At 34.9% G+C, this 23,656-nt stretch overlaps 3 protein-coding genes across 5 annotated transcripts; all 3 read left to right on the top strand.

Moving 5' to 3' along the window:
- On the top strand, positions 159-5,194 carry LOC109715894 (protein DETOXIFICATION 18-like). Its single transcript, XM_020241123.1, has 7 exons — positions 159-522; positions 3,036-3,580; positions 3,689-3,775; positions 3,863-3,919; positions 4,022-4,260; positions 4,363-4,481; positions 4,802-5,194. The coding sequence occupies exons 1-7, from the start codon at positions 277-279 to the stop codon at positions 4,919-4,921; spliced, it is 1,413 nt and encodes a 470-aa protein (XP_020096712.1). The 5' UTR covers positions 159-276; the 3' UTR covers positions 4,922-5,194.
- Positions 6,730-14,301, top strand: LOC109715340 (transmembrane E3 ubiquitin-protein ligase 1-like). Of its 2 annotated transcripts, none has more exons than XR_002217594.1 (15): positions 6,730-7,190; positions 8,186-8,258; positions 8,799-8,926; positions 9,048-9,163; positions 10,483-10,543; positions 10,743-10,806; positions 10,884-10,961; positions 11,812-11,969; positions 12,048-12,107; positions 12,208-12,301; positions 12,554-12,721; positions 12,971-13,299; positions 13,478-13,597; positions 13,701-13,875; positions 13,950-14,301. XR_002217594.1 is itself a non-coding variant. In XM_020240309.1 (15 exons), the coding sequence occupies exons 1-14, from the start codon at positions 7,068-7,070 to the stop codon at positions 13,800-13,802; spliced, it is 1,674 nt and encodes a 557-aa protein (XP_020095898.1). In that variant the 5' UTR covers positions 6,730-7,067; the 3' UTR covers positions 13,803-13,815; positions 13,950-14,301. The 2 variants fall into 2 exon arrangements, 1 of the variants encoding a protein (XP_020095898.1); XM_020240309.1 differs by having other exon boundaries at positions 13,701-13,815.
- Positions 17,190-23,638, top strand: LOC109715730 (receptor-like protein kinase At3g21340). 2 transcript variants are annotated; one of them, XM_020240868.1, is made up of 9 exons: positions 17,190-17,441; positions 18,639-19,694; positions 20,416-20,563; positions 20,918-20,989; positions 21,177-21,248; positions 21,448-21,519; positions 21,605-21,682; positions 22,712-22,896; positions 23,156-23,638. In XM_020240868.1, the coding sequence occupies exons 1-9, from the start codon at positions 17,345-17,347 to the stop codon at positions 23,284-23,286; spliced, it is 1,911 nt and encodes a 636-aa protein (XP_020096457.1). In that variant the 5' UTR covers positions 17,190-17,344; the 3' UTR covers positions 23,287-23,638. The 2 variants fall into 2 exon arrangements, with proteins under 2 accessions (XP_020096457.1, XP_020096456.1); XM_020240867.1 differs by lacking the exon at positions 17,190-17,441 and adding an exon at positions 17,461-18,096.

Here is a 23,656-nt window from a genome sequence, read left to right as displayed (position 1 = left end):
TATAATATATGAGTTGTGAAGTAATATATTGCAGTAATTCATATATATATATATATATATATATATATATATATATATGCATATGTACAGATATAAATAGCTNTAGTAATATTCATATATATATATATATATATATATATATATATATATGCATATGTACAGATATAAATAGCTTTCTCTATCTATATATATATATATATGTGCATGAACATACATATATATATGTAGCTATATTGTGAATTGGAGCTAGATCATATATATCCCAAGTGATCAAAAATGTCTTCATCTCCATTGTTAGAGGCGAGTAGTAAAAAGGGAGGGTGGTCATGGGTGAGGAAGGTGGTGGATGTGGAGGAGGCGAAGGGGCAGCTGCTGTTCGCGGTGCCGATGATCCTCACCAACGTGTCGTACTATGCGATCACGCTCGTCTCCGTCATGTTCGCGGGGCATCTCGGGGATGTCGAGCTCGCGGGAGCGACTCTCGGCAACTCCTGGGGCACCGTCACCGGCATGGCTCTCATGGTACGTACGTACTACGTAACGCGCCTGCAACGCAATTATTCATTCGTTAGATAACTAGTCTGGCTCAGATGAAGGGCGCACTATCTTTTAGAGAATTAATAACTCTTTTTGTGGATCTTGTTGATCATGAGTTATGTTTTTCCCTCTTATATTAATTCAGAGTAGCATAAAATGATGGATTTCCTTGGACAAGCTATTAGATTTTTAGTTTATCATGAAATTTTTGCTCAAAATATTATATATATTGGAATTCAACCTCCTCTTGGAGTTTAGATATTATAGTTTGTGTGTGTCCTGTGGGAATTATTGAAGAAGTTAAGCCTATTAATTTGGGGCAGTTTCTCCTCTCCCCTCATGAATAAGGGTTATGCTTAATTTCTTGTCGTATATAACATATTATTTCGATGAAATTACAAAAAATAGTATTATAACCAACTTACTGCGAAACGTGATATATTATTACGTATAAAAATAAATTTTTTTTTTTTTTGTTATACTTTCTTGTCGTATATAACATAAATTTTCTGTAATATCAAATAAAGTGTAAAAAAAGGAAAGAAATGTTAATTAATAGATAACAAATCCTTCTAAATTTCCACAAACCATGCATTCATCAAAAGCATAAATTAAATGCCGAGATCTTGATCAGATTTGAGCATGTGGAAGCATTAATTATGAGTTTATTATATATATATATATATATATATATATATATATATATATATATATATATATATATATATATAGGTGTTGATCTAACTGTTAAATGTGATGGTATATATGTGTGGGTTGGTGTGGCAAGAAATGCGTGTCTCGAGGTGCTCCATACATTTGTTTAGTACTTGATCATTTTTTATTTTTTTTATGGGAAGTGCACATGCATATGCATTTTCATGTGTTAATTAGACTAATTTTTTTTTAAAACCCTCTAGTTTCAGAGCTTTTTTTAAAAAGAAAATCAGTAGTACAATATTTGGAAAAAAAGGGAGCATCTCAAGTTTTTAGTTGCCTAGTGACATCTTTAATTAGAAAATTTTTACTGTAAAAAGTTTAAAACTTCTTATTTTAGCATCTAATATTAGCTAGTGCAAAACAAATGCTGATATATTTTGTCAATTAAGAAACAAAATATTCGTAGATTAGATAATGACATCAAAATTCTTAAAGTTCATAAATCAATTTTAAAAGGATATTATCACTAACAAAACTAATATTAATACTAAAAGATAAAGTCATTAAATCTAGTCATTATTACTTGCTTTGACTAGATTTAATAATTCTGATTTATCCGTAGGAAAAATAAACTAGTTAATATTGCTTTTCATTTCTAAAATACTATAATATGTTTTGAGAAAAGTATATCTACTAATTGGCACGTTGTGTTGCAAGTCTACATAAATTTATGCATTGTGGTCCTTGCTAGATGTTGTTTATAATTTATTTTAAGTCCTTCTATTTTATTTGGTAGAGTTAGATCTACAAAGTCAAATAATGTGGTTAGTATTATTATAACAACCATTTTATTTTATTATTAAAATACTATATCTACGTACATTTTTGCTCGCCATTGGTGAAGGTGACTATAAATTTATAAATAGAACATTTAAAAAATAGACTTGTGAATTAAATAAAAGAAAAAAACATAGTTGTAACGAAATACATATAAAAATTATTATATACTGTCATTAAAATTGACAAATTCAAGTTTTTTTTTTCCGTCAAATTACCTTGCAATAATTATGAAAAAAATGTTGATTAATTAGTTTGGTGATGATGTTATGCTTTCTTAATTATATGTTTCATTCAAATAAAAGATTTAATCAATGTCAACTATCATTGAAACAAAAGACATTACTTGTTACTTGAAGTGCTATTTATGAGGTCAGAGATTTGAATTCAAATGTGTTCTTTTAAAAGTAGAATGCAAACAAAAAAAAATGTAAGAAACATTGATTGGACATGGTTCAATAGTTGTTTAATAATATTTGAAATGCATTTAAAGTTAGCATGACTCATTTTATAGATAAGTATTTTTTTTTTTTTTAATACTAAAGTTATGTAGAATTTTGTTCTGAAATACTGTAGATTTTATAAATTGTGTCTAACAGTGTAGATTATTGATTCGGATGCCGCATGCTTCGAAATGAATCTATAGTACTAACGCTCATGTAATATCATAGCATAGTAGTTACACACCCTCTACATGTTAGCATAAAATTCATATTATTTATGTTTTTTTTTAAGATTCCTGAAACAAAAGGGGTTTAATTTGTTGCATCAATATGTTAGGATTTAGGAATAAGATAACATGGCTTTGTGGTTATGCACAAGAGAATCCTGTATTAATTCTCCAATTTTAGTAATATGTTGCATATAAGATCATACATGATCTATTTCAATTTAACTTTGGCTTCTTCAAGTAGTTTTTATCAGCTAAATTTTACACTGAATTCAGAATTCTGCTACTGTTCTTTTGTCCAATTTTAAGCTCCTTTTCTTTCTTTCTTTTTCAGACTGGTTTAAGTGGGGCTCTTGAGACACTTTGTGGCCAAGGATACGGCGCGAAGCTATACAGGTTGCTAGGAATATACCTCCAATCCTCGATCATCACATCGACGTTCTTCGCGATCTTAGTATCCATTCTATGGTATTTTTCCGAGCCTGTACTGATATGGTTGCACCAGGAACCTGAGGTTGCGCGAATGGCCGCGCTCTATCTCTTGTACTTAATCCCTGGACTATTCGCCTACGGGTACTTGCAATGTATTCTGAGGTTTCTGCAGACGCAAACTGTGGTTCTGCCGCTCGTGGTGTGCTCCATTGTTCCGCTGCTCATCCATGTCGGATTAACTTATCTGTTGGTTCATGTATTCGGCATCGGTTTCAAGGGGACTTCGATAGCTGGGTCGATATCGCTGTGGATATCTGTGTTTATGCTCGCGGTTTACATCAAGTGGTCGAAGAAGTTCCGGTACACCTGGGAGGGGTTTTCCATGGAAGCATTTCATCATGTGTTGCCTAGCATGAAGTTAGCTGTTCCCTCTGCTGTGATGGTCTGGTTAGTACAAAATTTTTCGGCTTTTTATTGAAATAAAGCAGCAAAATTAGATCCATTTTTGTTTTGTTGTTGATTGACAATTAAGCTAGTTTTGTTTATTGTATCCAGTTTTGAGTATTGGGCTTTTGAGATTCTGGTTTTACTTGCTGGGCTAATGCCAAACTCTGAGCTGAGTACTTCACTCATCGCAATGTGGTAAGTTTCTTTTGATTCATTTTTTTGTTTTTATTTCTAAGAATTGATTCATATAACTTAGCAGTAGCTGAGAACAATATACTGCAGTGTTAATACAGAGGCAGTCACATACATGATCACATACGGATTCAGCGCGGCAGTGAGGTAAGTTCTCAGTAACTCTTCAAACACAATGACAAAATTTTCTTTCAGGTATATTTCCCTGCAACAAAGACTAAATAAAAACTATTACTATTATTATTCCAGCACGCGTGTGTCGAATGAGATCGGCGCGGGAAATATCGAGAAGGCGAAAAACGCGGTTACAGTGACTCTAAAGCTCTCGGTCTTCCTCGCAGCGACTGTAGTTTTGATACTATCATTTGGGCACAATATATGGGCTAGTATGTTCAGCAGCAGCCAAGCAATAATCCAGGAATATGCTTACATGGCTCCCTTTGTTGCTGGGTCTATATTATTCGACTCGGCACAGGGAGTTTTATCAGGTGATTCATAATTAACTTTTTAAATTCCTTCCTTAATTTGCAATGTGCATAAGCTTTTTTTTTTTTCTGAAAATTATGTAATTTTCATGGTGTGAACTGCAGGGGTCTCTAGAGGCTGTGGTTGGCAACATTTGGCAGCTTGGACCAACTTAGTGGCTTTCTATTTAATTGGAATGCCATTGGCCCTTCTATTTGCGTTTAAATTGGAATTTTATGCCAAGGTAATTAATTACTAATTGGCACTCTAGTTCATAAGTTTTTTCTCTTACAAGTTACAAAGATCAAGTAGTTGGAGTGATAGAGAAGCTACTTGTGAAGAGTGTTCAAATTCAGAACATTTTGATGTAAAAGTGATATTGAAGAACCTGTTAATTAGCTGCGAATAATTGGTTTTACAGGTTATGATCAATTCTAATATTTCAATATAAAAGCTCCCTTTAACTAGCTCCATGCGCACAAAAATAAACTTCTATTATCAGAGTTTTTCTTTTTCTTATCTGATGTGTAAATGATATCTGATAACACATTTTTGTTGCTGCAGGGGTTGTGGCTGGGTCTGATATGTGGTCTCTTCTGCCAATTCTGCACTCTCCTGGTTATCACTCTCCGCACCGAATGGCACAGATTAAAACTCCAAGAGGACGAAGCTGTTCTTGTTTAGCCACACATCTGAAGCAACAGATCCCACGTAGAGCGTAAGAACGTGTCGCGTTTCCTGAGAAAACTATAAGAGACAGATCAAACTAGTTACTGCTGCTTATCTGACGAGTTTTTTACTGCGGTTTATGAACTGTTTTTCATGAACTTAAGAGAGGCTGTTTGTACTTCGCTTTCTAGCTTTTAGAAGACTTTTTTTATAGAGATAATAAGCTGAGATTGGATTAATTTGTTGGATATTTTTATCTCAATAGAAAAGGACACCTTTCTTATCCAATTATGAGCTCATACCTTCATTTTCATTTGATAGAAAAGAGAATGAATACTAGCCTAAGCCTCAAGGGGTGTGTTGTACAAAAGAGCAAAATAACAAAAGGCAAAGATGAAATGTTCCAACCTCTCTTTGAAAAGGACAACCAATGCATTGATCCCTTACTTGTACATGTTTTATGACTTTTCAAAAGAGGAAAAAACATTATGCAGAGTAATTAATGTGTTACATACGATAGTATTTGTTACCCAGAAAATCAATTTCATAAAAAACATACGGAGAAATAGTCTTAACGCTCTCGCTCACATGCCATAACTAAAAAGGTAATGGACTCTGATAATGTATTATCGAAAAGATCAATTTAATTAGTTTTAACAATATCTGCTAAGTTTAGTGTTCAAACAACACCCATGTGTAATGTTAGTACTATGCATATAGAAAATTAAATGATCAATAACTTAGCAATGTACGCTTAATCATTGATTGATACAACATTAATCAACACACAGAAACAACTCATTTTCCTAACTAACCTTATTTTTAAACTATTATTATAGTCACTAATCAAATAATCAAACGCCGAGGTACGACCCTTTACCAACTACAAAATTATCGTGTAACGGTTGTATATCACGTTTAGAAGCTGACTTGTGGACCCTACCACGCTGGCCCCACCTGTCAGTATAACAACCGCGGTATAGAACCGTTATATGAGACCGCCTCTTTGACAAAACCCTAACCAACCTATATTTCCTCATCAAGAACAGAAATAATTTGCCTAGACCTGGTCCACCAGGTCATTCGTGGACCAGTTGTCTCACATTATTATTCCATCTAGAAGTTTCCTTCAATTTATTTTTTTTAAAAAAAGATAGTGTAATTTATGAAAAGGATACAATTAATTTGGATCGAACAAATTGCAGGCTTGTTTCGCCTTTCCATAGAAATGATTTTCAATGAAACTATTATTTACATCGTATTATTAGAAAATTATTATATTAGAAGTTCTAAAATATAAATTTTGATATTAAAGGTTTATAATTTTATTTTATCTATTTAATGCATCAGAAGTTCCAAATTGATGATTTCAGTTGATAGTATAAAAAAAATTAAGATTGAACAAAACTATTAAATATATTTTTGAATTCATTTTCTATTAAATCACTTTTTGAATAATATAATATCACCTACTATAAATATTTTACAATATACAAATATATAAGACGTTTGTTACTATATTTTTTTCTCAAAGTTGGAGAAAAAATAAATAGTTGGAGAAAAAAAAGAAACTAAAAATTTATTTTGTTATGTTATTTATTTACTTACGAAAAAAGAGAAATTTCGAATTGGATCTATTGACGTACCAAAATTGGATCTATTGACGTAAAGTAAATTTTTTTAAAAATTGACTGGTTCATGGATGATGTGGTGAATTTTTGAAAGCATGGGGTGGTCTACGGATGACGTGGTGACCATGGTCCAGCATCATTTTCTCCATCCCAAAAAGCCCCAATTTGTGATCGTCTTCGTCTCCAGCCTCTCTCTCTCTCCCTCCTCCAGCGAAAAGTCTCCTCCCCCTCGCCTCCTTTGACCTCCACCCCCCATCTCTCTCTATCTCTCTATTTGTCTCTGCGAGACCGCCATGGCCCTATGATCCCATGGCGAGAGGAGCTCAACCCTAATAGTAGCTTCGGTGTGGAGTCGTAGCGCTCTCTCTCTCACTCGGGCCCGTCTCCTTTCGGTAGGTAGTTGACCTCATCCCAAGCAACCCCGTTTTCGTGGGGTTTTGGGGGCGTAATCTCGAAGCCATCATCTTGATGTTGAAGAAGGGGTGAGGTCGAAGAAGGTTTGGGTTGGTGATTGGTGTGGGAGAGGCGAAATGGGGGTGGCTCTTCTTTCTCTCCTGCTGACCCTTCTTCTAGGGCTTGGTCGGCCTTTGTGGGCGCTGAGGCCTTTACGGGAGAGGGCTTCTAATGCTGTTGTTGGATCTTGGGATGATGAGGTTTGCTTCTTTTTTATGTTTGGTACTATATATTGATGATCGGGTGCTATATCTTTGTTCTTTTGCGCTCTCTGTTTGTTCGGTTTTTAGTTTTTGGTGAGTATGGTAAGTAGGAGAATCCCAGATAGGGTTTTTCCAATTTGAGGTTAGAATTCGATTAGGGAGATGATGAAATCATGAATTGTTTGCCTTATTTATCGCAGAGTAGCTTGTAAGAGTTGAAAAGAGAGATCTTTTAAATCGATGTGTAGAGCTTTGAACTGGCTTATAATTTAGTATAAGTGTTGTTGAGTAAAATTGTTTGGAAAGCAGTAACAGTATTTCCACCAATATTGCCCCCACAACTTTCGTCTACTGCAGAAGCTGATGCTTCAAATGCGAGCCTTTTCTTTTAAGGGTTTAGATAAGTTTATTCAGGCTCCACATGATAGCAAATTTTCAGACTTTTCATTTGTCAAATGCCTGCCGCTGCTATTTTGATTGTTAAATGCCTATTTGCTGCTTTTATATGTAATGAAGTTCTTGCTTGTTCACATCGCAAACTTGTCTTTTTTGCTTTTCTAATTGTGCTTTTTATCGGTAACTTCGGTATTGGTTAGTTTATGCAAGTGTAGAATATGCATGTGATACTAATGTAACTTAGTTGAAAGGAAAGAACATGTCTGAAATGTAAATAAAATCATCTTGTATTAGAGGGCAAAGAAATGTAGAGGCAAAAACCTTTTCGGGAATGGAAATACATGAGAATCATGATGCTCTTTTACTGAGCGGCTAGTTGGATCTGGAGGACTAAAATATGAAGCATTTTGTCATTTTTCAAATGCAAAAAGAGGAGTTTGGTATATTTTCGACTTTCAGAAGTAAAAAAAAAAAAATCATATTAGTAGCATGCTGATTTATTTTGCTGTATCCATATTGTACTTTTAATTCTCAGCAGAAGTCGAATCTGATTGTTTACTTATTCTTTTAATTTATTGATTGTTTTCATTTCACAGCATGCTTTCCTTAAACGAGAGGATGGTGAGCAAAGTCCCTATTCTGAATGGAATATTACAGGAACATATAAAGGTTGAAGTCTTTTTCTCCTTGTACTAGCTGATTTCTTGTTAAGATATTATTTTTACTTTTTTTTTCTTCTATAGCTTTACTTTTCTTTCAGTATCTATCTCAGCTAATTACTGGCTATTTTGATATTTTCCATTGTGTTTTCCTAGTTTCATATTTTCTCGACCATAGTTTCTTGTTGACTTAATATTAATGTGCCCACATTTAATCTTTCTTTTTATGGTCTAGAGTACGTCATCTTGATTCAGTTTACCATGCTTTATAGAGATGGTCTCTTCAACTCCGCTAGTCCGAAATTGTCATTTTTCTTAATGGTCTAAAGTCAAACTATTTCACATCTAGGTTACTTTCTATTTAGTTTGCATGAGCCTATATGCAATTGGGAAATTCATCGGCCAACTAGTCTTGTAACTTTCATGGCAAGTCTCTCTATGTGAAATTTCTTTCATTACGTGTTGTTCAAATAATGCTTTAACCTGTGTGGCGGACAAATGAGCATCTCCTGACAATAAAATTTTGTTTTCTTACTATTCTGACGTACAGGAAGGTGGAGCTTTGAAGAGACAACAAATGGGTCTTCTAGGTTTCTAGAATTTGGAAAATCTGATGGTGTATCCGTCTTGGAATTAATCAGTACTCCGACAAAGATAAGAGGCGTACACTATATTCAGGTAAAAGGAACCTCTATTTTACATGTCCTCGATATGATTGGTAAAGTCATTAACATCTTCACCAGGTTTATGTATTGCCAGCTTGATAAGCTAAAACTCCCACTTTGATATTTGATGGCAGGGATCAATTACTTTTCATGATGTGTTTTACAACGAACATGATCATGGAGTTGCTCAAATAAGAGTAGAAGGTGTATATGTATGGCCTTTCAGGCAACTACGAATGGTAGCAAACAGGTGGAGCTTAACACTATCATTTCCTTTCTTGATCTTGAAATGTTGTCTTTGTTGACTTATTATTTTGAAGTCCTCATTCGGCATTTTCTCTATAACATTTGCATTGTTCCAACTTCTTTGAGGGACGAACTAACTTCTGCATGAAGATTTAAATCTTAGAATAGATTAGCTGAAACTTCAACTTCCCTAATGCAAACATATCTATTCTTTTAGAAATTCTCATTAGCTTACTTTGTTAAGATCTACCTTGTCTTACTTTGGAACAGATGATATAAAATCAATAAATTAAGGAATCATTCTTAGGAATTAAGTTAGGGTAAGAGAATAAATCAGTTAGTATACATATTTATCTATGTATGATATTCTCATTCTGGTGCACTACTTTCTAAAATTTTAGATGCTTATTGGTGACTTGATATATCTAGGCTTGTGTTAGTTTTTCAGTACATTGTAGCAAGGATTTAAGTGTCGTGGCATGTGGTCGTGCCGGGAACTTGCTGGCACGGTACGGTATGGTCCGTGCTGGGTCTTGTCGAAAACTTGCCAGCATGATGCGTAATGGACTGTGCTGATGCATGCCGGTTACAAAAAATATATATGTGTCGACACATAACGGCATGACATATTTATTTTTTTTAGCAACAAAAATATTCTAATTGTTTAGTATGTATCTTTATCAAATTTTTTGAACTTCATTGGGAAAACTACTTTCTAATTGAAAAAATAGAGGTTTTTGAGTTGTGCCATTGGCACGGAGATTGTATCGTGCCGATATCTTGTTGGCATAATACAGCACGGTGGATATGTCCCGTGCTGATGGACACTTAAATCCTTGCATTGTAGTGATTTTCTTATATATACATCACTGATGATGTTGTCCATCTTTTTTTGTATTTTGTGGCAAAATCTAGCAGGACTTAATATGTTTTCATTGTTAAATTTGGTTTTTGTTAATTATAGGTCAATGTGGTTGTGTTGTCTTCATGCTATGAATATCCATGTCAACTGAAATCAGCAAGTTAATAATAATTGTCAATTTATCTATTCAGCACCCTAAATTGGTGATATTATGTTTCTCTTTTAGTGTATGTGACGTTTTGTGTAGAATTGAAGTTTACTGGAGATTGTCATACTAGATAAACTCATGTTAAATTGAGTGTTTTTATGAATCTCATTTCTTGTTGTCTTCTTTTTATCTTTGAAATTAATTCTAGATTTTGTTCATTATTATATTGTAGTCCTTCTACTTTTATGTTTCATACTGTGATGTGAATATTTCTATAGTTGGTAGCAACTAATTCAACTGCTAAATACTGTAGTGGAGCAGATGGTGAGCCACTTCAAGAAGAGGAATACTTCTTATCCAATCCATATCATTTGGTAACTAGTAAATGATTTTCTTATGGTAGAACTTATAATGCTATATAATTTCACCTACTTCGTTAGTCTAGATGTTGCTTTGTTTCTGCCAAGATGAGTTTGTCCCAACACCAGAGTTGTATAGCTGATTAGTAATCAGTAGGGCACTCATTTTCTTATGTAAGTAATTGAACTTCTGATTTCAATTTTTCTATAACAGCTCGGAGTTTTCTCTTCTCAAGTGTTTCAAGAATCTTCTAGAAGCAAATATCGGAGGAAAAACGGTGCGCCTTAGATTTACTTTCATTATTATATTGCAATTTCATGTTAACAACATGCATCTTTTTTCTTTTTTAACCAGCTCTCACGAATGACATGGAGAAACATTGTAACATAGAGATAGCTGCTCAGGTTTCACGTGTCTCATCTGGCCAAAATGGTATATATCATCTATTCTTCTGATTTCATATATATCTTTTCCCCTTGATGCCTTTGGAAGTTTGCATCTTAAACAAGGTTCATTGAATTTTCCAACAGATTTTTTATGCTGGTATATTCTTGCTGCTAAAGTATTACTGTTTTAATGTTCAGATGTATACCTCAATTTAGTGTCTACCGATTTGTTTGTGTTGGCATGATTTGTGCTTGTGACAAAATTCACAGGAGAATATATTCTTACAATTTTTGGGTCCCTATGAAAAACCTGCTCCAACCTTACATCAACAATGTGCAACTGTATCACTAATACCTTGTGAAAAAAAATGATTGGGTGCATGCAACAAAAAGAACTATGTCTTATATTCCCTCTATTTTCACTAGTTACGGGAAGGAGTAAGGAAAAATAGACGCTTGCTGCAGTTTTTTTCTAGGAATAGTAGGTATGATATCTTGTTGTTGATATGTTTGAACAATGTGATTTACTCGGGAGACAAGGGTAAAATAAACTCACCATAGACAGGATGACATTAGCAGTTGGTTTATGCAAGTCAAAATCAGTAATGTAGGATTACTTGCATTCTGAGTTAATTTCTGATTAACTTACATAAGGTTGAGTGTGTATAGATATCATATCGTCCTTCAGAAAGAGATGATCCTGGCTTGTCCATCAAACATTTGCTATTAATTTATGTTCATTGTAGTTTCATGATGCGTAAAGCTTTGTTCACCACCTACATTTTCTCTCTGTCATTTGTTACATCTAATGTCCGACCTGATTCCATCTTTTTTCCCCTGTTATGCTAATAATAATTTACCAACTTGCGCCTGATAACTCTCTTTCTTGTAAGCAGAGGGAGATCATGAAAGATACCATTTGGAGGGTTTAATGGATAGTCCTGCAGTTGATGATGATGGGGAGTGTTTCTCACCAATTCTACTTAATGCAACTTCATTAAATATTGAAGTTTATTACAATAAAGCAGTTAATTATACACTGATGGTCACATTTGTATCCTTCAACAGCAACAAAAGTTTTTCCATTTGTGTGCTTAATATTTTTTTGAAAGCCTTAATAGTAATTCACTAGATCTCGTTTCTTCAAGTACTACTGCTGATTAGACAAATGGAGCATAGCAACACTCAGTCTGTAAGAATTTATTCTTATCACTTGTGTGTTGATGTTCGTTTAGCCATAGAGTTTTGAAATCCTCAAGCCTATATCTGGGACGCGTACATCTTTTTCACAGGGTGCAGCTAAAGTGTCTCTCCTAATGATTGGCCAACAAGCTATTATGGATGCCTACCTTTGTCTTTTGCATTTGACTGCTGGGATACTAGTTGGTGAGTGTTGCATGTACTACTTGAATATTGGGTAATATTACTGGTAGGAAATTCCTTTCGACCTTATGATGAAGGGATTTCTTTTATAATATCGAGTTGTATTTTTTTCTTCATTTTGCTAGTGGAATAAGCTGTCATTCCATCCCCCTAATTTAATTCGGCTGCTAATCTATAGGCATAATGCATCTATTAGTTTTTGGTGTTTATTGCTACTATACTGATACCTGTTATTATTTTACTTTGGTTACACAGAGTCACTCTTTAATGCTTTTGCAACGGCGGCCTTTTTTAAATTTGTCGTATTTTCCATATTTGAGATGAGATATCTTCTTGCAATATGGAAGGCGAGTAGACCTTTGAATAGTGGAGAAGGTTGGGAAGCAATGAGGCGCGAACTCTCTGTTCTGTATAGTCGTTTCTGTAAGTCCTCATATTGCAGTAGTATCATCCGTTTTGCTTAAATACTGCACACTTGCCATTATGACTTCCAACATCAACCTACTTTTCTTCTTTTCTCCTGCATATATTTAGTTGCTTACTCCATTGTTTTAACTCTTCATAAATTACAGCTGTAAAGAAGCTAATCTTAATCAACATCACTATTCAGTATCTCATTATCCATTTCCATTTTTTGCTCTCACCCTGTATAAACTACTCCTTTCTATGCAGATGGCATTCTATTGGGAGGCATACTTGTCATGTATGAGTTACACAATTTCTTGCGCCCTATTCTTTTTATCATGTATTCATTTTGGATACCCCAAATAGTGACAAATGTCATTCGCGACACGAGAAAGCCCCTGCACCCTTACTATGTATTAGGCATGACTCTCACTCGGCTTGCTATTCCATTATACATTTTCGGTTGTCCAAACAATTTCATGCGCATCGAGGCCGACCAGAAATGGTGCATATTCTTGGTAGTATTCATGGGAATTCAAGCATCGATCCTCCTCCTCCAGCATTACCTGGGGTCTCGATGGTTCATTCCGCGTCAGGTACTTTATAATACTTAAAATAGAAAGTTCCAGATATTTTCCAATTATTCAGAAAATTTGACGTAGGAGCTACGCTGAATTATCAGGCAATATTCAATATTCTAGGCTTTTTAAATCGCTGAATTCTTGTGGAGTTCATCAGCATTTGAGTAATGCAACCTCTGGTCAATATTTGCAGATCTTACCTGAAAAATACAGCTACTATAGGAAGCTCGAGAACAACGACACAAGTCAAGCTACAGATTGTGTTATTTGCATGACCGCAATCGACCTTTCACAAAGATCAAACGACTACATGGTATTTTAGAATAATTTGAAATTTGTTCGTTATAAAAAGTAATTTTGAATCCTAATTCCCCATTTACTTTTGAGAGATTGTTCATGATACTGTTATCCTGCAGGTGACTCCTTGCGATCATTTGTTCCATTCTGGGTGCCTACAAAGATGGATGGACATAAAGATGGAGTGCCCTACGTGCCGCCGTTCTCTCCCCCCAGCATAAGGAATTAACCTTGGTTTGTAACATAGTTGCCAAATAAACACATAGCTCAGCTTATAGAGCTTGCTTTTTATTGGTAATTCCTCGAGCTTGCGAACCCTAATCGGAATCCCTTTTACTATTTGCTCATCTTTTGAGTTTCTGTTTCAGGTAAGATGGACGGAAATACGGTGGAGGGATATGAAAGTCGGTCATCATGTATTCCTTATTAGGTCTACAGAAAATACTTGATACATTTGACCGAAAAAAAAAAAAACCAAAAAATATGGTAGTTTTCCGACTAGAATTTCGTGAGTTCATGTATCATATCTAATGTTGTATATTTCCCGGCATTTATCTTAATCTAGTGCTTATAATGTACATGGGTGTACTTTTTTCTTTAACAATTTTATTTTTAGTCCGAAAAGGACCTGTAAAAGCTGTTATATCCTGTTATATAACAAGTGTGTTAAAAAAACCTTTTGAAGTGATTAGTGTAGCCGTACATAATCTTTTTATTTTATGGCTGTTATCCACGTATGTGAGTAGCAAGTCAAAATGATGGACTGTGCCGAGTGGTTTGGTGTTCAAGTTATTCATCTGAATAAAAAAATGGAAATCTTGGAGTTATTAACTTATTCTGTACTTATTCTCTATTTGAGATTGCATTAAGATTTTAATCCTTGCAAAGAGAAAGAAAGTACGATAAATAAAATATTTGGTTTGTTTTTCTGAACGTAATATTGCATGACATGTACTGTAATAAGTTGATTATGATATGATTTTTGTAATTTTTTATATAATTTTTCAAGTATCAAATATTGAATTGGAATTATTTTTTCTAATTTAGAAATTAAATAATAAAATCAAAAGTAGGAGACAGATAGAGAACCAGTGAAGAGTTTGTATTTATGAATATAAGTTATAATTTTTGTTCGACGACAAGGACTTGTATAGTGAAGTATTATCTAAAATTTGAGGCTTGGCGGTAAAATTGAGGGGCTTATTTCAAAATAGTCTATAGATAACAGGATCTGGATAAAATTTTTACCATCTATCTATACTTCTATATTTATTTATTTATTTTTACATTATTTTTTAGAGAATTCGCCACATGGCAATTTTTCCTTCACCTTCACCTTCTCCCCTTTCCATTTTTTTATATTTGGCTTTTCTATCTCCATTTCTGTCTGATGCTTCGTTTTTTCAACTGCAAATTTTTTAATTAATGCATTCGCAGGTTTATTATTATCTAAATAAATCATTATAAAAAAAATAAGTAAAATAAGATCTTTTTATTTTTTATACTATTTATGTTTATTAATGTCTCATTATAAATCAAAAAATTTTAAAATTTTTATTTTATTAATTTTCTGTCCTTTATAATATTAGTTTCCCGCAATCCCGGGTAACTTCACTAGTGTAAGCATTAATGGACTTTTCGGGGACAGCGGGTACCCACGACCCGACAAGCTTGCCATCTTGAGAAGGGACTCAGACCCACTCGACCCGCCGCGATCGACGGATGGATGGAGGCCTCGGCCTCCATTTCAACGCCCGTTAACTCCGCCACTCGCACGAGTCCCCACCCTACGCACGTGCGATAGCCACCTCATTTCTCGGTTTACACCCATAACTTCCCAATTAATACACCCCTTATCTCAGGTTGCAAATGAGAAATTATTAAAATATTCACTGAGACTAAGAGTTAAAATAAAAACTTTTAAGTTTCCAGATGAAAAAAAAAAAACTTTAACTCGTTCCACAGCTTCACTTTTATTTAAAAACATGTTAAGAAAGTTTATATAATATTTTTTTTCTGAAAAAAATTAGTGTTTAGATAATACATTGTTATACAATATTGTGAAAAATAAATTTATTCACATATTGTAAGTTATTCATAAGCTGACATACAAAAATAGTATCGGCCAATCCGAAACAAATAACTAAATTTAGGGTACTACGTCGTATTTTTCTTCTTTTTTTTTTTACCTTATATACTGCACTATTTTTCTTTCAAGGACATTACTCAACTATCATTTTTTTCTATACTATAAGTAATAAATTTATAATTTTAGATAAAAGCTGTTAAAAAATATTGATTGTAAGTGACGGAATATATATTCAGCTTGTTTTGACACAAAAAATAACAAAATTTATAAAACCAACAAAAACAAATTAAAAGGAATTTGCTCGAAATTTTCCATTATGAAAATTCATTTTATATATATTTTTTCCATTATCCAACTAGCAATTATTAACAAAGTAGTTAAATATTATATAAAATAATAAATTTGTTAGCTATAATGTAGAAATTAGCGAGAAAAAATTTTAGTAATTTTATAAAAAATTGATATTGTTAGGATTTAGTTAGATTTGTAGATTAATTTTAGTTGAATAAGAATTAATATTTAAATCTGTCGGAGGTAAATTAAGATTTTAATATTAATTAGAGTATGAATCTAACTAGATTAGGATAAATATTTAAATATATTAGAGATAAATCAATTAAGATTTAAATATTTATTGGAGTAGGAATTCTAAATATATTAGAATTTTGGTACGTTTTGATATAAATTTTATAAATAACTCCATTGGTGGAAAACTTAAGGTGTAGTACAGCCAAGTTGAAATTCTTGAGAAGGGTAAGCCATTGGTGGACCGTACCAAAGAAAAATTTGGCCATAGTGCACGGGTGCACATGAGAGAGAAAAAGTGAAGTGTTGTTTTTTTCGTGGGTTTATAGAAAACGAGAAAAGGGTAAAAAAGATTCAAAAAGAGAGTTTAGGTTCTAACTACTCAGTTGTAGAAGAGCAGTCAGATATAATTTTCTCTTATTTAATAAATCTTATTTTATCCGTATATTTTTTGTTTGATTGTTTTTTTTTTTTGTGATTGTATCAGCTTTTGCTGAGTAGATGTTTTTATGATAAAAACTCGATTTAACTTTCGTTGCGGAATTCTAACAAGCGGTACCGAATCCACAACAGTCGGTATCGGAGCGGGTTGCGAATTCTCAAAATTCGGTACCTGTGCGAGTACCAAATCCCCAACAGATACGAGATAAAAAGATAAAAATAAATTTAAAATACGACATAGAGTTTGATAAAATATAATAATATAGTAATGACTTTGAAAATAAAATTATATATAATATAATAAATAAAAATAACATTACCAAGTGTAGTCAGGTATAATTAAGCCAATCTTTAAAAGGAGAATCTAATCTAATCTAATCTAATCTAATTATAATATAATAATATGAAAGTAATGTAATGTCATAAATGTAGTGGCTCGTGAGTCGTGAGCTACTACTCTCTCTTCCCCAAAGTCTAAGAACCCACCCCACACACTCTCTCTCTCTCTCTCTCTCTCTCTCTCTCTCTCTCATCACCAAATCTATTCTATTATTCACACTCTTGGCCTCACATGCCATAACTACTTCCAAAATGACAACTAATAATTCCACTACTTTATTGTCAACTAATAAGTGATTAGGGGCCTTCCATTTTGGCTAGAGAGAGAAAGAGAAAAGAAGAGATAGAGAGAGAGAGAGAGAAGGAGAAATGAAGGAGAGTAGTAGTAGAATGGTGAGATCCCCCGTTCTCCAGCTTCTGCTTCTAGCAGCCACAGCTCTCTGGGTTATGGCTGCTCAAAGCAAGGGTAAAGTTTTTGTGTCTTGCTGCTGCTGCTGCTACTTCCAGCTGTTCTCTTTTGCCTTTTTATAGACATTGTAGAAAGATGGTAGAGAGAGAAAATGATGAGATTGGGTTTTTCCCATTTTTACACATTTCCCCTTTTAATCAGAGTACTTAATATGTTTTCTTCCTTCTTTTTGATCCCTAATTTCCTGATCTGCTGCTGTAGCCTGTAGCCTAGCCTAGACTAATTGTGTGGCATTGTAGTAATTGAACTGGACTTTTGAGCATGGATTTGTGCTCATATTCTGCTTTCTTGGGGAGGAGTGCTGTGCACTGATGCATGTATGCGAATCTTGAAATGAAAAACAATGAAAGCTATTACTATACCTAAGAATATGTTCTTGCTGGAGGTGATACTGATCTGCAATTTATATGCTGTAATGATTGAAGTCCATCTGCTGGCTGTTCTTCCTGTGGATTGCTTTGGAGGGAGTAGGATTTGGTATTCAGGCGCGCATGCCGTTAAGTGACATCGCAAAGTTTGTAATCAGACTGTTGGATGTGCCTCGAAATTTGGTTATTAGGCCCCGATTTGTTGACAGTTTTGCGGTGCGACAAACTTTGGAAAAGAATTTGTGAAGAGAAAAATAGATGTCTGCGGTTCTCCTTTTTTCATAGTGAAGTTCTCTTCTCTTTCGCCCGTGGTTTTTTTCTGTGCAAAGGGTTTTTCGCGTAAATCTTTGTGTTCCATTTTATTTACCGGTTTATGGTTTGTCAATTTCACATTCGCCATTTTCTCGTTTTTGTTTGTGCACTTGTCGTAACACAAACCATTGGTATCTCAGTAGTAAGGCACCTGGGTGGGAACTTAGGAGGGGTCATGAGTTCGCGTCCCAGGTCGGGGGACTCTAGGGGAGGTTTATAGGGAGCCAAAAGAAAAACAAAAGGTAAAAAAAGAAAAGATATTGCAGAGTTTGTTTCTAGTTTCTACTTGTGCAGTGTATAACATGGCATTCAGTGGGCACATGAATGTATAGTAGTTTGCTAGTGATAGAGTACTAATTCATGAGCAATACGATGTATTCGTTCCGCAACTTTGTTGCAATGTGAGAGTAAAATGTTTTTCTTATCGTAGTGTGGACGAAGTTGTGAACTCGTTATGTGTTAGCTATCACCTTCCACTTCGCACTTCCTCAATTTACATTTTCGTAATTTGCAGAACCATTTGCTATTCGGATAAGCTGTGGAAGCCGTGATGATGTTCACACGCCGCCCACCAATGCTCTATGGTACAGGGACTTTGGTTATACTGGCGGGAGGTTCGCAAACGCTACACGCCCAAGTTACATCACACCTCCGCTTAAAACGCTTCGATATTTTCCATTGTCGGATGGCCCTGAAAATTGTTATTATATCAACAACATTCCTATCGGGCATTACCAAGTTAGAACATTCTTTGCCCTCGTGGCTGACCCAAATCTCGACAGCGAGCCCATTTTTGATGTTTCTGTTGAGGGGACGCAAATCATTTCCTTGAAGTCTGGTTGGAGCAGCAGCGAAGAGCAGTGCTTTGCCGATGCTCTAATTTTTGTTCAAGATACTTCTGCTTCGATATGTTTTCATAGCACTGGACATGGAGATCCATCTATCCTTTCGATCGAACTTCTTCAAGTTGATGATAACGCGTACAATTTCGGGCCATCGTGGGGAAAAGGAACAATTCTCAGAACGGTCAGAAGATGGACTTGTGGAACTGGAAAGCCGGCTTTTGACGAAGATTTAAATGGAACCCAATGGGGTGGGGATAGATTTTGGTTGGGCGCTAAAGCTTTTTCTTCTGGCTCTGACCAAGCTATATCGACTGAAAACATTATCGCTGAAACATCGATGGCTCCAAATTTTTATGCAGAGGCCCTTTATCAGTCGGCAATCGTGAGCACGGATACGCAGCCTGATTTATCATTCCAAATGGATGTCGATCCCAATAAAAATTACTCGATATGGCTTCACTTTGCTGAGATTGATGCGAGCATAACCGGCGAACAAGAAAGAGTCTTTGATATCCTGATAAATGGTAATATTGTATTCAAGAATGTCGACATAGTTCGAATGGCGGGGGAAAGGTATACTGCTCTTGTGCTGAACACAACTGTTGCTGTGAGTGGGAAGACGTTGACGATTACCTTGCAGCCTACCCAAGGGATGCATGCAATTATTAGTGCTTTCGAAATCTTCGAGATTATTTCAGCAGAAATGACAACATCATCGGATGAAGGTAGGTTTTTAATCATAGGGAATCAATCAACTACAATCTAGATTTTTTTTTTTTTTAAAAGCATAAAAGATGCCGATTGTCTGCATAATTACTTATTTCAAAACACTGATACTGATGCTGGATAAGCGTTAAGTGGTTAACAGCTCTTTTTTTGGAACACTACGGCTATGAATTCGTGCTGAACTGCTGATATATAGCAAATTTGTCGCCTCCCTAGAATCATCTGGCTGTAATACTTGTGACTAATTTAATTTTATTCAATAATAACTAAGTTTATTCTTATGATAGGTTTACAATTTTGAATTTAAAGGCTATTTTTCTAGGTTTGTTGTGATGCTAATTGGAAATTACTGACTTTCTGAGACTAGAAAAAAGTAGAGAGTTAATTTTTGGAGGATCTAGTAGTATGTTGGAAACACCCAAATACACTTGGTTGAAACTGCCTATTCGTATTATGATCTATATTTTTAACTTTTGTTTTGCGCTCTCCTATATATTTTTGCTTCCATATTCTTCTGCCCTTGCTAAGGGGCACCGTCATCTGCGCAATTCTCTTTGCAATATGAAGCTGCTCTGGCAGAAGCTTTTCTTTACTATATATGATTTAATAGGCACCCTCACTGCTGCTTATTTTTATTTTCAATTTCTCATAACCTTTTGGATTTCAATAAGCAAAATTATCATATGTTTAACTAAGTGGAAATTATTGTATGTTCTATAGTCAGCGCATTACAAACTCTGAAGAGCTCATTGGGGCTTCCTCTGCGTTTTGGCTGGAATGGCGACCCATGTGTTCCTCAACAGCATCCTTGGAGTGGAGTGGATTGTCAGTTTGACAAGACTAAGGGCAAATGGGTCATAGATGGACTGTAATTTCTCTAACTTCAGCTTCTAAATATATCTCAATTTACGATTACAATTATGGAGTAAAACAAAACATAATAGTCAATTATGATTATGGAATCTCAGTGGAACCATAGGAATTTGTTTATATGTTCGTTTTTTCTGGGGGAGGTATTGTTAACTATCGAATTCTATTATTGGAGTCTGTATTATGAAATTAACACAATTCTATCCTCAAAAGATGCAAATTTAAGTTCATTAATTAGTATATTACCTGCCTTTTTTAAGTGCCAACTGTTAAAATGAGCAAAAATCCTCTAGTTACTCAACCATAATTAATGAAGCTTTTTTCTTACAGTCTTTTATTCGTGAATGTGCAGGGGCCTTGACAACCAGGGTTTGAAGGGGTTACTACCTAGTGACATTTCTAAGCTTCAACATCTACAGAATATGTGAGTTGTTCATGGAGATGGTCTTGTCTAAAAGCCTTCTTACAACATACAGCATCATGTTGGTTGGCTTTACAATGAAATATTGTACAATCCTTGGTCTTACATGGAAAAGAAATGTTATGTTTGTAACTACTCCATAATCTTTGCAGATAATATGATTAGTAACAGTTTTTCCCTTTCCAAACAGAAACTTGAGTGGAAACAGCATTGGGGGGACCATTCCATCCTCTCTTGGTACCATTGCTGGGTTGGAGATACTGTGAGTAAACATATTGCTCCAAGAATTTCCTTTTCCATTACCTGTTTAAATTTGTCTTATGCTGATCATAAAATTTTGTTTCTAGTCGATGTGCTTCTCTCATTCTTATTTTCTCGAAGCTGTTGTGGCGTGGCCATTTTCATGTTCATATAAAAGGATAAACACATATTACATTTTACATGTGAATTTTCTTTTCCAGGGATCTATCGTTCAACCAACTAAATGGTTCTATTCCTGATAGTCTTGGCCAGCTGAAATCATTACAGATACTGTACGGAATTAACATATCTTTTATTTAGACTTTTCATGAACAATAGACTACTTGTATTCAAGATTGTTCCTTCCTTTTTGTATAGGAATCTCAATGAAAATTTTCTATCTGGAAGCGTTCCAGCCAATCTGGGAGGAAGACCTCTTCACAGGGCTAGTTTCAAGTAAGAGGCTATCCTTAAAACACTAGTTATATGTTATTGTTCGCATCAGTTATAAGTTAAGATATGATTAGTTATCGTACGTACGTCTCATCACATGTTACTCTCAGAAACAGTTGGTTCAGTGAGAGCAGTACGCTACCATTCAACTTAGTGTCTGTTTGCCTTGGCTGGAGCTTCTGTAGACTAACTGATCAACTATATCTATTTGAATAAGCTCTAAATGTCTATTTCATTAAAATCTCTTTGCAACTTTTTGCTGCAGCAAAAGCAGAAGCTTGAATTGGAGCTTATGTTTCTAAACACTTATTTCATCGCGCTGCTACAGTAAAAGCTCTAATTTTCTTCATTGACTAAACATCTGGCCCTTGGGAGTTTCTGCTTTTTAAAGCTACTCTAGAAGCTAGGCCAAATGGATGCTAAGAAGTTATTTAGATTGTCATACTTGTATGTTATAAATGCATCTCAATGGCTTGGAAGAGTTTAACCCAGTTTATCTTCGCTTGAAAGAGTTTAACCTGGTTTGTCTTGCTACTTGTATAGTGCCAATGTTTTCTTCATCAAGTCAAAGTTAATAGATTGTAAGGTACATTTAGCATCGAAATCTTTCACCGCTTGACATATGTCTCTTGATATTGATATGATTGGATATCCATATAAACATCTGTCAAGGCACCAAGGAGATGTATGTTGCATGTTCTCCTCAATGAGAATCAAGTAGAGGGATATATCCAGAGGTTGAATATTTTGAAATGCTTAAAAGATCTCATTGCTTAATAGAGATTGTGTGGTTCAACGTTTTCCTTGGGAAGTGTAAGATTGATAGCGCTGAATCAATAGAAGAATTTGGTCGCTAGAGTATATGTCGAACACTGTTGTCGATCCACACTTGAAGTCCTCTTTGTGCATTTCACATGTATTGCAAAGTTTACATAGAAAAAATCCATGCTGGTTTTCCTTTTCCTATTCAGACCACAGTATTACGTATATATATGTGATATATAATAAGTATATTTACCGCGGGAAGAACAGTTTCACTGGCAATGCAGGCCTATGTGGAATACCGGGGTTACCTTCATGCGGGCCTCACCTCTCTATCGCTGCTAAAATTGGCATCGCATTCGGGTCGCTGATTGGTCTTCTGCTCATGGTAGTATTTGCAGCATGCTGGTGGAAACGAAGGCAGAACATCCTTCGCGCTCAGAAAATCGCAGCTGGTAAGACAGTGCATCCTATGAAGGTTTACAAAAATCATTTTGGCTTAAGGTTCTGTACTTGAATACCCCGAAATAACCAATTTCATCAATTTGCCTGCATCAGTGCTCTGCCTTTCCACTAGATGATTTTTTTACCTTTGTTCATAAGTCAATAGTGCAAACTCAATTCATGATGGTTTCTAGAGGGTTTTTGCATTTAAGCCGTAGAACTTTCACCCTCAGTAGCAGCTAATAAGCACTGCTCTCTCTCTTTTCGCAGCAAGGGAAGCTCCATATGCAAAAGCTAAAGCTCGCACCCACTTTGCGCGTGACATTCAGATGGGCAAGCATCACCGACCGCATGAACATTCTCGAAATCCTGCTGAAGCTGCGCCCGTTTTGCTCTCCTAACAAGCCGCTATATCTGTCCATACATCGTCAATCTCGATCTCGACCTCTTATCGACTAGAAGAAACATAGGCAATTATAGTATTCATTGAAGAGATCATTCAGTAGAGTTATGATAAAGCCAACTGTAAATACAAGATTCATTGTATATGCTCGTACACTCTCCCTTTGTTTTTTTCCTCGATTGGCTTATTTGGAGCAGTTACAACTTTTTGCCTTTTCTGTTAAAATGTCAATTTACTAAAACCTCCACCATATACTTTGTTGGTTCATGAGAAGTGCAAAATTCTCTTAGGACCACTTTTGTAGTTTGTACTGGATCTCATATCAGTAAAGTACTTTTTGTGTGAAGTTACTTTTGTGTTGTGCCTTG

The sequence above is a fragment of the Ananas comosus genome, linkage group 9 (assembly GCF_001540865.1).
Source record: "Ananas comosus cultivar F153 linkage group 9, ASM154086v1, whole genome shotgun sequence".
Lineage (NCBI taxonomy): Eukaryota > Viridiplantae > Streptophyta > Magnoliopsida > Poales > Bromeliaceae > Ananas > Ananas comosus.
This window is presented reverse-complemented; position numbering and strand designations above follow the sequence as displayed.

What these genes read in the sequence shown, in the direction of transcription:
- LOC109715894 (XM_020241123.1), top strand. Translation starts at nt 277, where the DNA reads ATGTCTTCATCTCCATTGTTAGAGGCGAGTAGTAAAAAGGGAGGGTGG. An exon ending in ACTTCACTCATCGCAATGTG is followed by an intron (nt 3,776 to 3,862) that starts GTAAGTTTCTTT and finishes AATATACTGCAG; the next exon opens with TGTTAATACAGAGGCAGTCA. An exon ending in AATTGGAATTTTATGCCAAG is followed by an intron (nt 4,482 to 4,801) that starts GTAATTAATTAC and finishes TTGTTGCTGCAG; the next exon opens with GGGTTGTGGCTGGGTCTGAT.
- LOC109715340 (XM_020240309.1), top strand. Translation starts at nt 7,068, where the DNA reads ATGGGGGTGGCTCTTCTTTCTCTCCTGCTGACCCTTCTTCTAGGGCTT. An exon ending in GAGGCGTACACTATATTCAG is followed by an intron (nt 8,927 to 9,047) that starts GTAAAAGGAACC and finishes ATTTGATGGCAG; the next exon opens with GGATCAATTACTTTTCATGA. An exon ending in GATGGTTCATTCCGCGTCAG is followed by an intron (nt 13,300 to 13,477) that starts GTACTTTATAAT and finishes CAATATTTGCAG; the next exon opens with ATCTTACCTGAAAAATACAG.
- LOC109715730 (XM_020240867.1), top strand. Translation starts at nt 17,979, where the DNA reads ATGTGCCTCGAAATTTGGTTATTAGGCCCCGATTTGTTGACAGTTTTG. An exon ending in GCGGTTCTCCTTTTTTCATA is followed by an intron (nt 18,097 to 18,638) that starts GTGAAGTTCTCT and finishes CGTAATTTGCAG; the next exon opens with AACCATTTGCTATTCGGATA. An exon ending in CTTCACAGGGCTAGTTTCAA is followed by an intron (nt 21,683 to 22,711) that starts GTAAGAGGCTAT and finishes CGGGAAGAACAG; the next exon opens with TTTCACTGGCAATGCAGGCC.